General features: G+C 35.1%; 1 protein-coding gene across 1 annotated transcript in view; it reads left to right on the top strand.

Annotated features, from left to right (window-relative positions):
* Positions 1 to 15,259, top strand: part of tonsl (tonsoku-like, DNA repair protein) — a 49,005-nt gene that overhangs the window by 3,756 nt on the left and 29,990 nt on the right. The window contains exons 3-10 of the mRNA XM_056476399.1: positions 1,307 to 1,449; positions 2,617 to 2,800; positions 5,562 to 5,691; positions 6,446 to 6,617; positions 8,143 to 8,257; positions 12,252 to 12,397; positions 14,307 to 14,459; positions 14,538 to 14,663. Of these exons, the coding sequence (XP_056332374.1) occupies positions 1,307 to 1,449; positions 2,617 to 2,800; positions 5,562 to 5,691; positions 6,446 to 6,617; positions 8,143 to 8,257; positions 12,252 to 12,397; positions 14,307 to 14,459; positions 14,538 to 14,663 (1,169 nt within the window). The remainder of the gene's footprint in view (positions 1 to 1,306; positions 1,450 to 2,616; positions 2,801 to 5,561; positions 5,692 to 6,445; positions 6,618 to 8,142; positions 8,258 to 12,251; positions 12,398 to 14,306; positions 14,460 to 14,537; positions 14,664 to 15,259) is intronic.

Below are 15,259 nucleotides of genomic sequence, written 5' to 3'. Positions count from 1 at the left end.
CATCATGGATGTGCAGCCGACAAATCTGCAGCAACTGCGTGATGCTATCATGTCAATATGGACCAAAATCTCTGAGGAATATTTCCAGTACCTTGTTGAATCTATAAAGGATTAAGGCAGTTCTGAAGGCAAAAGGGGTCCAACCCGGTACTAAAAGGTGTATCCAATAAAGTGGCTGGTGGGTGTAAGTTTCTTCCAAGTAAAATAAATAAATAAATTAATAAATAAAGATAGGATCTTCCAAGTATCAAGATTAAGTGTTTTGTTGCTACAGCAAGACCAGCAGCAAGAGACAGTTGATCAAGAGTTTGCCCAAGCATTCTGAACCCAGCATTCTTACATGTTTTCTTCATTTGCACCTGTGTTCTTATCTTGAGTTGCTTCCCCGCTTCTCAGAGTCTCCACAATTAAAACTTAAAACTGCAGTTCTTTGACTGCAACTGGTCTCATCCAGACCAATGACGCAAATTCTTAGTTTCTGAGACCATATCAAAACATGTTTTACTGCTTAGATGTTCTCATCTGCGTGCCACCATTATCTCTCTCCTCTTTCGGCAGATGCCATCTGTGGTTAAACGTTTTTTCTAACCGTGGCAAGTCTCGAGGTCATTTTCTAACAGATGTGTGTGTTTTCTCTTGGGAAAATACAGACTCCAATGCATTTATATTCTAATGCTTTATCCTCACACAAAAGTGTTTTACACACAGACCCATATGAATCTATTTCTAAACTCATACATTATGCATAAATGCAAATTGCAATAGGTAGATGCAACAATTCAGTTCAATTCAAGTTTATTTGTATAGCGCTTTTCATAATAGGTATTGTTTGAAAGCAGCTTTGCAAAGGTGCACTTCATTGCGTTACAGTCAAAATCAGAAAAAGTTAAGGTTATGAGTTACCATAACTTTATTAGTTATTAATAACTAATTAACTAGTCACTAATTAGCTTTTAACAGTTAATAAAATAAATTATAAAAGTTATATATATATATATATATATATATATATATATATATATATATATATATATATATAAACATAATTAACCTGCAGTTATACAGTATATAGGCGACGTCTATGTGTACGTGTTCAGTGAAGTGTATTTGTGTACTTTTTTCTTGCACATAAGCATCATAAAACTAAGGATTTTTCTCCAAACTTTCCCTTTAATAACATTAGTCCGGACTCTTAACCCAAATCCAAAGAGGAGTTGCTCTGTGAACTATCATCCTGATGGTTATGTTCATTATTATTATGAATGAATGTATTATGAGGTAATCAGCCAGACTCGTGTTTCTTCAGGTGACTATCGAGCTGCTATCGAAGAGCATCGGCAGGAATTAGCGCTGTCTGAGATTTTGCACGATGTGATTGGATCTGCTGTGGCAAACAGAAAGATTGGAGAGTGCTATGCAGAACTGGGAAACATCGAAGCTGCTCTGAAGGTTTGGAAATCTATATTTACTAGGGATGTATTGGTACACTAGAGTTAGTACACAGTACAATACTATGAAGCCACATTTTTTGGTTGAGAAATTAATTTCTCTTTTTAAATTGGATTTGAACATTTGTAGATGGACTCTGGATTTTTTTAGAAGGACGTCTGCAGTGTGTCAGAGTCAATGGTGCTCTTTCTGACTTTCAGTAATGTTCCACTGGGTCCCCTCAAGGTTGTTGGCTCTCACCTCTCCTGTTCATCATGTATACTAATGATTGTCGGAGTATGTACGGGAACTGTCATATCATAACATATGCTGGTGATTCGGTTAGTGTGAGTGTCCTCCACGATCAGGATTTGGGGCATGGTCCTGTTGTAGAAGAATTTACTTCCAGGTGTGATAGATTTTCTCTCCAGTTGAATGTAAATAAAACAAAAGACATGGTGATAGATTAAAGGAAGGCTTCTCCCACCCCCAGCATAACAAATATTAAAGGTTTGGACATTGAAATTGTGGACACATAAATATCTAGAGGTCGTTATTAACAATATGTATTTTATTTATTTATTTATTTATTTATTTGTGTGTGTGTGTGTGTGTGTGTGTGTGTGTGTGTGTTTTTAAATAATATAAATAATAATAATAAAAAGTAATATTCTTTATATAAATATTTGTTATTAGCCACACAATTTAAGTTTCATTCTTTGTTTTATCAGTTTAAATGTTTAGCAGTTTAATAGTGACCTTAGTAATGTTGTCTCGTCTCGGGGGTCTCGTCTTTTTTGTCATTGGCTTATCACATGCCTGTGTATAAAAAGCATACAAACGCACTGACAGTTATAATGTTAGGTCCCATTGATTGTTATGGGTAGATGATGCTACCATTCAGCACATCCATTTCTGGTTCTTTCTTTGAAGGAATTCTGTAGAAGCAAAGCTCAGGTGTGTCTCCTCGCTGGTTAGTGGTTATTGCACAACAATTATCTGGTTTTTCACTCAGCCTGTGACTTTGCCTGTCAGTAGGAGATAATAATGTTATGCCCGCCAGGGGCGTGTTCCCCTAATGGCTTGACGACACTTGAAAATGATCAATTATAGTCATTTGAGTATTTGTAATTTCTTACTTTTCATCGCTGATTGATTTGTCATTCTGACGTACTCTTTCTCTTTCAGCACCAGAGGCTTCATCTGAATCTAGCTCGATCAGTCCATGATGCAGCAGAAGAACAGAGGGCTCTGGCCACTATTGGACGAACATACCTGTTTCTGTTTGATTCCGACCAATCAGCGAACAGTTTGAAACATGCTGAAGATGCATTCAAGAAGAGTCTGGCAATCGTAGATGAACGCCTTGAAGGTTAAAGACTGAGCAATATCCTAATTCTTCAGCATGTGACTAATGCTTTTTAAATTATGGCTTGAACTTCCTGTTTAGGGAACTTCCATTCAAAAAACAAAGCTAATCTTTCTAAACAATATGTTTACTCTTCAGTAACCCATATATATATATTGAAATATGTATGGGGGTTTTACTCTTGGCCATATTGAAGTTATTATTTGTTTTATTTCGGCTAGAATAAAAGCAGTTTTTAATTTTTTTAAAATCCATTTTAAGCTCAAAATTATTAGCCCCTTTAAGCTGTTTTTTTTCGATAGTCTACAGAACAAACTATCATTATACAATAACTTGCCTAATTACCCTAACCTGCCTAGATAACCTAGTTAAGCCTTTTAATGTCACTTTAAGCTGTATAGAAGTGTCTTGAAAAATATCTAGTCAAATATTATGTAATGTCATCATGGCAAAGGTAAAATAAATCAGTTATTAGAGATGAGTTATTAAAACTATTGTTTAGAAATGTGTTGAGGAAAAAAAAATTCTCCATTAAACAGAAATTGAGGAAAAAAATAAACGGGGGCTAATAATTCTGACTTCAACTGTACATATATCAATCATATGGCACTGATTGAGAAGCATGTTTTGCTTTGTGCTTTGTTTTTAACCGTCACGAAAATGACATTACGCTTGGTATTTTAACATGACATTAGTATCACAAGCAAATCTGTGGCCGAAGAGTTTCCCTGTGTTTTGTTCCTCCAGATTTTTATCCTTCAGACTTTTTATTTCGTAGAGTACATTAATATTTAATATACATCCGGAATATTGCCGCAGAACGTCCCGTTATGAGGTCATGCATAGTGTGCAGACAGTAATTTGTTAATCTTCGATTATTAATTTTTAATATTCGATGGATGAATTACGTGAGGAATAATGACAACATGCTGTATCTAGTTTTTTTTAACAATTCACTCATTGTTTACAGTTTACCAGAAGTTACTCCCATAATTCAGGCGATGCATTATTGGACATACAGTTGAAGTCAGAATTATTAGCCCTCCTGAATTATTAGCCCCCCTGTATTTTTTTCCCCCAATTTCTGTTTAACGAAGAGAAGATTATTTCAACGCATTTCTGAACGTAATGGTAAACAGATTGAAAAGACTTTAATGTTTATGAGCAGACACACTTAATCGACAGCAAGACTGTTTATTAAGGCTAAACTCAAATGTAGCAGCGGTAGAAAACATTCATGACTACACACATACAAAACATTTTATGAGTGTCTGGAAAAATTAAAAATCTCTTCAAAGTGATGTATTACTCAGAAGAAAAAGAACTTAGTCTCATTTTCAATTCATGTTTATTTATATAGCGTTAGTAAAGGCAGAGTCACTTGCTGTCTTCAAGAAACGACTAAAAACTCAACTGTTTAGTCTCCACTTTCCTTCCTAATCTGTAACTGCCTCTCTGGCTATACCACTAACTGTACTCTCTCTCTCTCTCAAAAAAACAAAACAAAAAAACATTACTATTGCTTTGCTTCTTAGACTTTACACACCTGAAACTTGTCTATAGCACTTGTTCACTGCTGCTCTTATAGTTTTGTAAATTGCTTCCTTGTCCTCATTTGTAAGTCGCTTTGGATAAAAGCGTCTGCTAAATGGCTAAATGTAAAGTTCAGATTTCAGAGTTGCAGTTCAGTTTAGTTCAGTTCAGTGTGGTTTAAATTTCACTGCTGAAAGTTCAAATACTGAAGAGCAAATCCATCGATGCGCAGCTCCACAAGTCCCGATATGAGCAGGTCAGTGGTGACAGCGGAGAGGAAAAAATCTTCACTAATTGACGAAGTGAAGGAAAAAAAAAAAACCAGTAGGGCACGACGATTTTATAAGTATCCTTAAAAACTATATTTGCGTTTAAATTAATATTTTGGATCAGTGCACTTATAATATACATATAGTTATTCCTCCTGAATTATTCACCCCCCTGTTTATTTTTTTCCCCCAATATGTTTAACGAACAAATTTGTTCAACACATTTCTAAACATAATAGTTTTAATAACTCATTTCTAATAACTGATTTATTTTATCTTTGTCATGATGACAGTAAATAATATTTTACCAGATATTTTTTCAGGATACTAGTATTCAGCTTAAAGTGACAATTAAGGGCTTAACTAGGTTAATTAGGCAAGTTAGGGTAATTATGTAAGTCATTGTATAATGATGGTTTGTTCTGTAGACAATCGAAAAAAAATATTGCTTAATTTATTTTAATTTTTTTTGCGGGGGTTTCACCTTTAATGGATAGGAAAGTGTAGAGTATTGACAGGAAAGCATGGGGAGCAGAGAGAGGGGAAGGTTGGCATAGGACCATGAGGCTGGAATCGAACTCGGGTCGCCGTGAGCACTGGAGTGCATGTGTCGACGCACTAATCACTACACCACTGGTGCAGACCTTATTGCTTAATTTTGACCTTAAAATGATGTTTAAAAAAAAATTTAAATACTTTTATTTTTGCTGAAATAAAACAAATAAGACTTTCTCCAGAAGAAAAAATATAATAGTAAATACTGTGAAAAATGAAACATGTTAAACATCATTTGGGAAATATTTGAAAAAGACACAAAAAAAATTCACAGAAGAGCCAATAATTTTCACTTCAACTGTAGGTGTATGCATTTGAAGTGAAATATAATTGCTCGTATGCAGTGTGCTTATCTGTTTGTTTACTGTACAACCGTCTCTCTTCCTCCATGTGATGTGTTTCTGCAGGTACTGTCTCCCCTCGAGAGATCAGTGAAATGAAGGCTCGTCTGCTGCTCAATCTGGGCTGTGTGTATGATGGCATGAAGGAGCCGCAGCGCTGCAGTGAACTCATACGACAGAGCATCTACATCTCAGAGTAGGAAACTACTGGTCTAGAATTGAGCACTGTTGCTGGTCCAGTGTTTAGGTTATTTTAGCATTTAATATTAAAGGGATAGTACACCCAAATATGAAGATTTACTCATCAAAGGAGTTTAAACCAATTTTAAGGTCAATTTTATAAGCCTCCTTAAGCATTTTTTTATATTGTCTACAGCAGTGTTTCCCAACCCTGTTCCTGAAGGCACACCAACAGTCCACATTTTTAACCTCTCCCTAATCAAACACACCTGAATCATCTTATCATAACATCAGAAGAGACTCCAAAACCTGACATGAATGGGTCAGATAATGGAGACATCCAAAATATGTACTGTTGGTGTGCCTCCAGGAACAGGGTTGGGAAACACTGGTCTACAGAACAAACCTACAACACTGGTCTACAGAACAAACCATCATTATACAATTTGCCTTGCCTAATTACCCTAGCCTGCCTAATTAACCTAGTTAAGCCTTTAAATGTCACTTTAAGCTGAATACTAGTGTCTTGAAAAATACCTAGTCACATATTATGTACTGTCATCATGGCAAAGATAAAATAAATCAATTATTAGAGATGAGTTATTAAACTATTGTTTAGAAATATGTTGAACAAATCTTCTTTCCGTTAAACAGAAATTGGGAAAAAAATATAGAGGAGGGCTAATAATTCAGGAGGGCTAATAATTCTGACTTCAACTGTATCTGTCTTTTTGAATATTGAATATTATATCTGACCTATTTTCTTTCAGGAAGAACAACCTTTTAGAAGATCTGTATCGCGCCAACTTCAACCTGGGCAGCATTCACTTTCGAAATGGGCAACATTCGCGTGCCATGCGCTGTTTCGAGCAGTCCAAAGAATGTGCTCGTAAAATGAAGGACAAGTTCAGTGAGAGCGAATGCTTCCATAGCATCGGCAAGGTGAGAATCAATCCACATCTCTAAACAGCAGGCTGTGTTGATCAGCAGTCCTGCCTCTTTAAATGCAAAACACTTAAAGTCCGCATGAACTGGAAGCTGCGACCGTATTTTTTTTTTTTCATATTGTGACGCAGTTCCTAGAGAAATGGAATATTAAATGAGTAAACAGTGGCTGTGGCTTGTTTTTTTCTCAGTACTGTGAGCTTATTGGATGTTGTAAAGTAGGCATTTCATTCAGAAATATCGGGAATAGGGATTTGCAGAGAGTTATTACAACCTATCAGACTCCTCCTCCTTCTCCTCACCATTTCTGTTTGTTGTCAAAACTGACAGTTGGAGGGACGTGGTTAAGTATGTTAGCCACGCCCAAACCTCAGACAGTCATAATTTTCAGATTTCAATTAAAGGTTAGAAGGGCAAACCTTTTTTTTTTTCCTTAATGACATGCATAGATGAACCAGAAAACTAGCAATGTGAGCAAACGAAATCATATGGTTAGTTTTGATTTCATTTGTACTTTAATCACACTTGCAGCCAATAAACAGTAAGGAGCGTGTCTAGTTACTAGTGAAGGAGCGGGGTCTTGTGTTATGGGCGTGTATCTTTCAGCGTTTTAAAATATCAACATCTTGGGCAATATACTTCTCCTGTTCACACTTTAGGTGAATAGATTAAATTGAACTGAATGAGTTTTGAACTATATATATAAATAAATAAATAAATAAATAAATAAATAAATAAATAAACAGAAATATTGTAATGACTTTTTATATTTTTATTTTCATCCATGTAAAGCTGCTTTCTTTGACACATTCTGTGAAATAAAAGTTAAACAAAGGCAAATTAAAGGAAACTTGACTTGAATTGAATTGGGTAAAAAGTGAACTAAGTGTTATCACCATTCTTCCACAGTTGATTAATTACGTAAAGAATTACAACAACTTTACAATACAAAAAAGTTTTGCATTTAGTTGATTGATTGTGTTTAAGAATTGCAAAAAATAGTCCTATGAAAATTTGTATTTAGTTGATTCATGACATTTAAAAATTGCAAAAATGTTCTTGTATTATGATGTTATTGGATTTATAAAATGTTATGTTTAGTTATGCAAATGAGCCATTATATAATAAAATCTGCATTCATTTGCATACAATTTTTGCATGAAAATCTGAACGTTAGATGCAAATTCTTGTTTCTGTTTGACATATTCAAGTTAAATGTTCTACTAATAAAAGTAAAAATAATCACCTTTTTTCAAATAAAATGGTTTATATAATCTGGCAAATTACGTATAAACATAACCTTTTGGTAAAAATCTTTAGAATGGATAAATAAATATTATATATAAGTCACATAATAAATACTAATATAATAATACTAATACTGCTGAAGTGTAGATTAAGAGCTTGAATTGAAATCTATATACTCAAACTGTTTAGATGCAATAGGATGAAAAAAAGAGAGCCATGTACCTGCAGTGTCCTCCCTTAATGTGTTTTTATTCTCTGTTATGTCCGTGTTTAGATTTTGCTTCATCTTGGTGACTTTGCTGCCGCACGGCGTTCTCTGAAGAAAGCTTTCTGTCTGGGCTCCCAGCAGCCTTCTGATCGCGAGGCTGTCAAGAAAGATTTCAGACACGGTGAGATTAAGAAGATCTGTGAGCGACACTCAGCATCAGTGGACAGATTTGAGCAGATCATGAGATCTAACAGTGGTTTATCTCTTAAAGCTGCAGAGCTTAAATCTGAACGCTGATCTGTCTGAGCTTGATGGAGAGCTTGCAGTTGTAAAATGCTAAATCAAAGCACTATAGTAACAGTGTTAGCTGACAGTCTGTCTGATAGAGAGAGGAGTGTTTCTACAGGTGGTTTGTAAAGCCCTGCCTCACGCTGGTAAGTGGGCTTGATAAACCACTCGTAGAAACACTCTTCTATCTGTTAGTGGTGTAATGGATCACATATCTCACGGTTCGTTTCACACTTCAGTTTTTGAGTTACAGATCAGACCATTTTCCCAAAAAAGGGAGGACTATGGTTTTAGCAACCAGAATTTAGGACCAGCGTCAGTTGTGTAGTGGTTAGTGCATTGACACATGCACTCCGGTGCTCATGGCGACCCGAGTTCGATTCCTGCCTCGTGGTCATATGCCGATCCTTCCCCTCTCTCTGCTCCCCACACTTTCCTGTCTTTACTCTCTACTGTCCTGTACATTAAAGGTGAAAACCCCGAGAGAAAAATTATTAAAAAAAAAGATCTTCACAGTTGCTGATAATGATAAATGTATTAATCTAACTTTATTATTTAGTACAACACGTCATAATTATAATTTAGTGTCATTTTCAATTAATAATTCAATAATTCACTCGTAAAACTTCATGTTTCATTACTAGACCTATCATTTTTGCAGAACAATTCAATGACATATTTTTTTATGGTTGTTTGTCGCCACCTATTGGATAAACAATGGAAATGCAACAGTGTCTAGTTGCGTTAAACGGTGATTTTAATCTTTACAGTTTAAAGATTTTTGTTGTTTATATCAGAATTATAAACTGTTATCCCAGTGGCGCCGCACAATTAATTGAAAAAATTGTGAGCTCGTGATCTCGATCTTAATCTAGAATTTCGACGATTGAGCCAACTATATTTTCAAGTTCAGGAGAGAAGCATATATGCGGTCGCACAAGTCTTCACATTGTTTTATAAACATTGCTCTGCACATGGACACCTCCAAATGGTGTTAAAAGAGTCACATACTGTATTCATAAGGAATAATTCACCCAAAAATGTAATTTCTGTCTTCATGTAATGATGTATTTGCAACCGTGAAATCACACGCCAGCTGACCGTGAGCTATGTTTACTACAGAGGACGTGCGCTGTGAATGATCTCTACTTTAGTGAACAGAACCTGCATAGCCTGTGAATAACCGGTAATAAAGTTGTAAATAACGTTCAGATTGTTGCGTAGAGCAATTGTTTGGAAGCCGCGCGGGAAGTATGATTCGCCTGTATGTTTTTTTTCCTCAAAGTGACGGCAGCCATGACATGAACCGCACTCGGCAGTGAAAGTAAAACCAAAGGTGGGCACATCGATCATATTGCATTTTAGAGTTATGATTACGACAATTTTGATGTTTTTTCTTTCATAGCGAACACAAAGTGTTGTGCATGAGAATAAATTACTGTTAACCGTTAAACAGTGTCAGTACTAGCTACTATAGGCTATAAAATGTTGAATATAATGCAAGAGGGAATCTGATATTGGCAAATGTCTGATTTAACCAGTGGAAAAAATGGTATAATAATGTGGTCAATGACAGATTGCAAGCATATGTCTCAAATATAATAATTCAACTTTTCAGAATTATGAATAGTTGTTTTCTGATGTAATATCTTTGCTGTGCTTTAACAACCAGGGCATATTTAAAGTCTATTCAAGTCCACCATTCAAATCTATGCAAAATAGAGCGTTTTAACCAACAGTAGACCTACACATGATATTATTATTGTTGTTTTACCATATGTTTGAGAAATAAAGTACTTGTATTAACCTTTATTTTACATCCACAGAATCGTGAGAAAATCGTGATCTTGATTTTAAGAAAAAAAAAACGTGATTCTCATTTTAGCTAGAATCATGCAACCCATTTTCCACAGTACTTCTGTGTCATTTAGATTCTTTGCAACTAACTGAAAAGTGTCAAAACTTAAGAATTAATAAACATGCAAATCATCATTTATAATTTAGGTTAGGTGGGTGTTTAAATGGAGATCCTGTTCGTTTAATGATTAATTGTGGATCTTTACACTGAATGCATTAATGCATGCTAAACATTTAGGGCCCTATCGTACACTCGGCGCAAGGTGCGACGCAATTTTTGTTTGCTAGTTTCAGCTTGGCGCAAGAATCGTTTTGACATTTTGTTTGACAGCTGTTTAAATAGCAAATGCATTAGCGCTCATATGTGCGCCCATAGGCGTTCTGATCTAAAAAAGGAAGTGTGTTGAGGCGCATTGCTATTTTGAGGAACTTAAATAGACTGTTCAATAGACCAAATCAAAGCTGGTCTATTGTCCAGCGCAGAGCTTGTTAGTTATGCGCCTCGCTTACACATTGCGTAACACACACAGGGTGTACAGCAATATGAAAATATCTTTACAAATGAAAAAGAATTAAAATAATAAGGATATATATATAGGATATAATAAGGATATATTAAGGATATATATAGGATATAATAAGGATATATATAGGGTATAAATATAAAGGATTAAAATATTACAAAAATATAATTTTCTAGCCTAAATATAAAATCCATACTTTCATGCCTTCATCTCGGGGGGCTTTTTCAGTTTATTCATGACAATTTGCTTTTATATAATGTCACTATTAGTAGTATTATTTATTATATGCATATTTATATTTGTTTTATTAAAAACAAGCTTAGATTTGCCCACCTGTCAGGTTTTAGACCATATGGGCCATAGCATGTGTATTTGGATATTCCAAATCAGTTGTTTGACCACACTTCGTTATTATTGTTCAGTTATTCGTTCGAAATTATAACTGAATTTAGAAATAGTTTTGAAACAAATCTTTGCGCTTAACAATCTAAATTGATTATTTATGAACTAATAAATGTCTGTGCGTACAACACGTTTCCCTATCCACGAGAGCGAAAGTGAAAGTAAATAATGAGGAGGCTCATCTCTCATTCTTGCGCTGTAGATGCTCTGTTTAACTGTTTTATTGCTAGTGAAGCGCTCAGTTTTTCCACTTACAAAGTCCGTCATGTAAATAGCAAATGCACCATGGCGCGATGCAACTGACTCTTAAAGAGAATGGGAGATGAGACTCTGATTGGTTCATTCTCAAAACAACATATAATGTTAGACCATGCGCCGTGGTGCAAAGAGGATTTTTTCGTCCTTAAAATAGCAAAAGTGGATTCTGACACGACCTTAATGCGTTTGCGCCCTGCGCTTTGGACTTTGTGCATAGATCATCAAAATAGAGCCCATAGTGATAGAAAACACCTTTAATAACCTAAGAAAACATTTAGGTGCATTTAACTTCTTCTGTCATCTTTATATTATACAGTAAAGCCAAAATGCTTTCGTACATGTAATTTCAATGACAATCTCTCTGTGATCGTTACAAATTTAGGATTAATGTACAAGTAAAAAACCATGTGTTGTGATCAATACGGATTGACCTTTATCTGGTACATCCCTACTCTGTATGTAGCGGACACTTCTGTTAAAAAATCCATCCAATAAGGACTCAGTAAGGTTTACTTGTGAATGAATGTCAAAAATGTTGCACTACTTAATTTTTCAACCTTTAAAATCTCTTTTGCACAAAATGTTGCACAATATTGCTTCTGTTTTACACAAAGCACTTGTATAGTCTGTCTTAGCTTATGTGTATAGGATTTACAGTATATGTATAGTTATGTGTATATGTTTAAAAATTGCTCTTACATCCAGTGTTGTGTTCATATTTATGATTGTTTATTTATGTAGCACCGTGGTCCTGCAAGTCATAACATTTTATTCCACGTTATGTAGTACATGTAGTGCAATGACAGTAAAGTTCGACTTGACTTGATGAAGAGTGTGTATTTGCAGCCATCAGAGGATGTCAGCTGGAGCAGACAGCAGCAGAAGTCACCCAGAAGTTTTCCCATGAAGCTTTGGATCTGTCGGAGCAGTTGGGAGATCTGTACTGTAAAGTGGGCTGCTATAGCAAAGCTCTGGAAGCGTATCAGACTCAAGTAAGACTATCCACAGTGCTTCAAAAAATTGTATCGCAGCCATATTTTGAGTGGTTTTCTTTGTGGATTTAAATGTTTTCCTTTTTTTTTTGTACACTGGGGCTTGCAATGATGTTTGATTTATGTGCTCATCAATGATTAATTTATATGGTTGAGAGTTCAGTAACATTTAAAAAAATATATTTTATTTATTAGGTTTTTATTTTTGAAATGTTGATAGCAAAATATAATATAAGTTATTCTTATTATGGCAAAGCTGAATTGTCTGCCTCATTACTTGGCTTTTATGCATCACACAGTCCAATAAGTTTTAATTTAATGATCAATTATTTAAAAAATATTGCTCTACTGCCCATAAATTCTTATTCTTATTATCAATGTTGGAAATGTTTTTGCTGGTTAGTGTTTCAGTAGAAAAGCTCAAATATTTTTTCCGGATTCTTTGATGTATAAAATATTCAAAAGAACAGCATTTTTAAAATAAAAATATGCTGTTTTGCATTATAAATACATGTACAGTCCCTTGAAAACAATTGAATGCATCCTTGTTTAATAAAAGTATTATTTTTATGTAAAAAAAAAACACTTTTGAGTGGTATATTTCATTTAAAAAATAATATACATTTATAAATATTAAAAACATGCTGTTTTATAGTTTGAATATAATAAATGATTTATTAAAAGGACTTCTGAAGGATCATGAAATGGAGAATTCATGCTGAAACTGCATCACAGGATAAATCGCATATGAAATTATGTACAAATAAAAAATTTAAAAGAATGTATACAATATTACACTCCTTTTTACTGTATTTCTACATAAAATGCATTAAATAAAGCAGCATTGCTGTGCAGAATAAAATAATTGATTGTATTTACAAAATATAATATTAATAGTAATAATAAAAACAGTAATAAAAAAAATTATTATTCCAAAAAATCAGGGTTACCACTTTACTTGAAAGTACTTGAAAGTACTTGAATTTCAGGCATATGGATTCAAGACCTGGAAAGTGCTTAAAAACAAACCCGGGTCCTTGATAGTGCTTGAGTTAAATTTGAAATTCAATTTGTTTATGGTTTTATTTCAACAATTGTACTCAAATGTCAAAAACAGGATGAAAAAAAATTGAGGAATTCTTAAATTAAACATCTTAAATTTAAATCTTGCACAGTAACACTGACAAATAATGCACATTTTATTAATGTTGCAGAAACTGCATTTGAATATCAACAGAATTGAATTCAAGACATTTTATTCAAGTTCTTTGAACATGATTTTTTTTAAATGGTCAATTTCTAAAAAGGGTGGCATGGTGGCTCAGTGGTTAGCACTGTCACTTCACAGCAGAGAGGTCGCTGGTTTAAGTCCCGGCTGGACCAGTTGGCATTTCTGTGTGGAGTTTGCATGTTCTCCCCGTGTTGGCGTGAGTTTCCTCCAGGTGCTCCGGTTTCTCCCACAGTCCAAAGACATGTGGTAGAGGTGAATTGGGTAAACTAAATTGGCTGAAATGTATGTTTGTGTGGTTAAAAAAGCATGTATGGGTGTTTCCCAGTACTGGGTTGCAGCTGGAAGGGCATCTGCTTTGTAAAACATATACTGGAATAGTTGGCGGTTCATTCCACTGTGGCTACCTCTGAAATTGGGACTAAGCCGAAGGAAAGTGAATGAATGATGATGTAAATGAAAGAAAATGTAAATATTAAGTGTAGGTTAAATGTGAAGTGTACATATGCTGGGGTATGAATTACAAAGGGGCTTGATTTAAAATTAATGGTGCTTTAAAAAGTCCTTGAATCTGCTGTTCATGAAAGCGTGGAAATCCTGAAATATGTATTTAGGCATGTATTATATATTGATGTATTGTGAGTGTATTTAAAGTGCTCTGGTCATGTGTTTGTGCATTAGCTGGCGTGTGCAGAAGCTTTAGCGAAACCTGCTCGTGAGTTAGCCGTCATTCACGTGTCTCTGGCGGCCACTTACACAGACTTGCGACAGCATCACAAGGCCGTGGAGCATTACAGACAAGAATTACAGCTGAGGAAGGGAAACCCTAAAGAGGTAACAAACCCTGTTACGCCCTCAAATGCTTCCGAATCATCCGTTGCAGGGTTTTTACTTTCTTTTTGTGTGTTTCAGGAGTGTGAGACGTGGTTGAACATGGCTGCTTGTCAGGAGGAGATGTGCCAGTCTATGGAGACCCTCGATCACTGTTTTACTTCTGCTCTGAAATGTGCTGAGAAATCAGGACTAAACAAGTTACAGGTTTGTTAAAGTCAGCATGAGGCTTTTGTTTCAGTGTGATGATGTGCTTCCAGCTGAGACGGAATATTGAGTAGGGGGCGGGGCTTTCCTTTTGCAAATCATTCTCTCATGGCAAACTAACAGTAAAAGGGCATGGTTAGGAATATTGTCAAACTGACATTATCAGTGAGGGGTCGCCACTCAAAACGCTGAAGAGAATGCCCAGATTTTTTTTGAAGAATACTAAGTGAAGTTTATTTATAAACTTATTTCAAGAGGAGCACGTGCTTATGATTGACCATGGCTGGTCTTACATTAGCGTGATTTATCAATCAGATGAATCCCAACACATTATATATATATATATATATATATATATATATATATATATATTAGGGGTGTCAAAATAAATTGTTTCTTCGATGCACCGCGATGCAGATGCGGACAATTCGGTATCGGTTCAGTAATAATCATAACCGATTATTATGTACTGACGTCATTTATCTCATATGCGCTCTGTCGCGAGGGAGGTGGGTTTTTACTCCAGAACACTCCAGGCGCCAACTACTTCAAAACGCAGAAACTGCACAATTTCACTGCGTGTGTGTGAGTTCTGG

This window comes from Danio aesculapii, chromosome 17, assembly GCF_903798145.1.
Source record: "Danio aesculapii chromosome 17, fDanAes4.1, whole genome shotgun sequence".
NCBI lineage: Eukaryota > Metazoa > Chordata > Actinopteri > Cypriniformes > Danionidae > Danio > Danio aesculapii.
The sequence above is the reverse complement of the archived record's forward strand: the minus strand, read 5'-3'. Positions and strand labels throughout refer to the sequence as shown.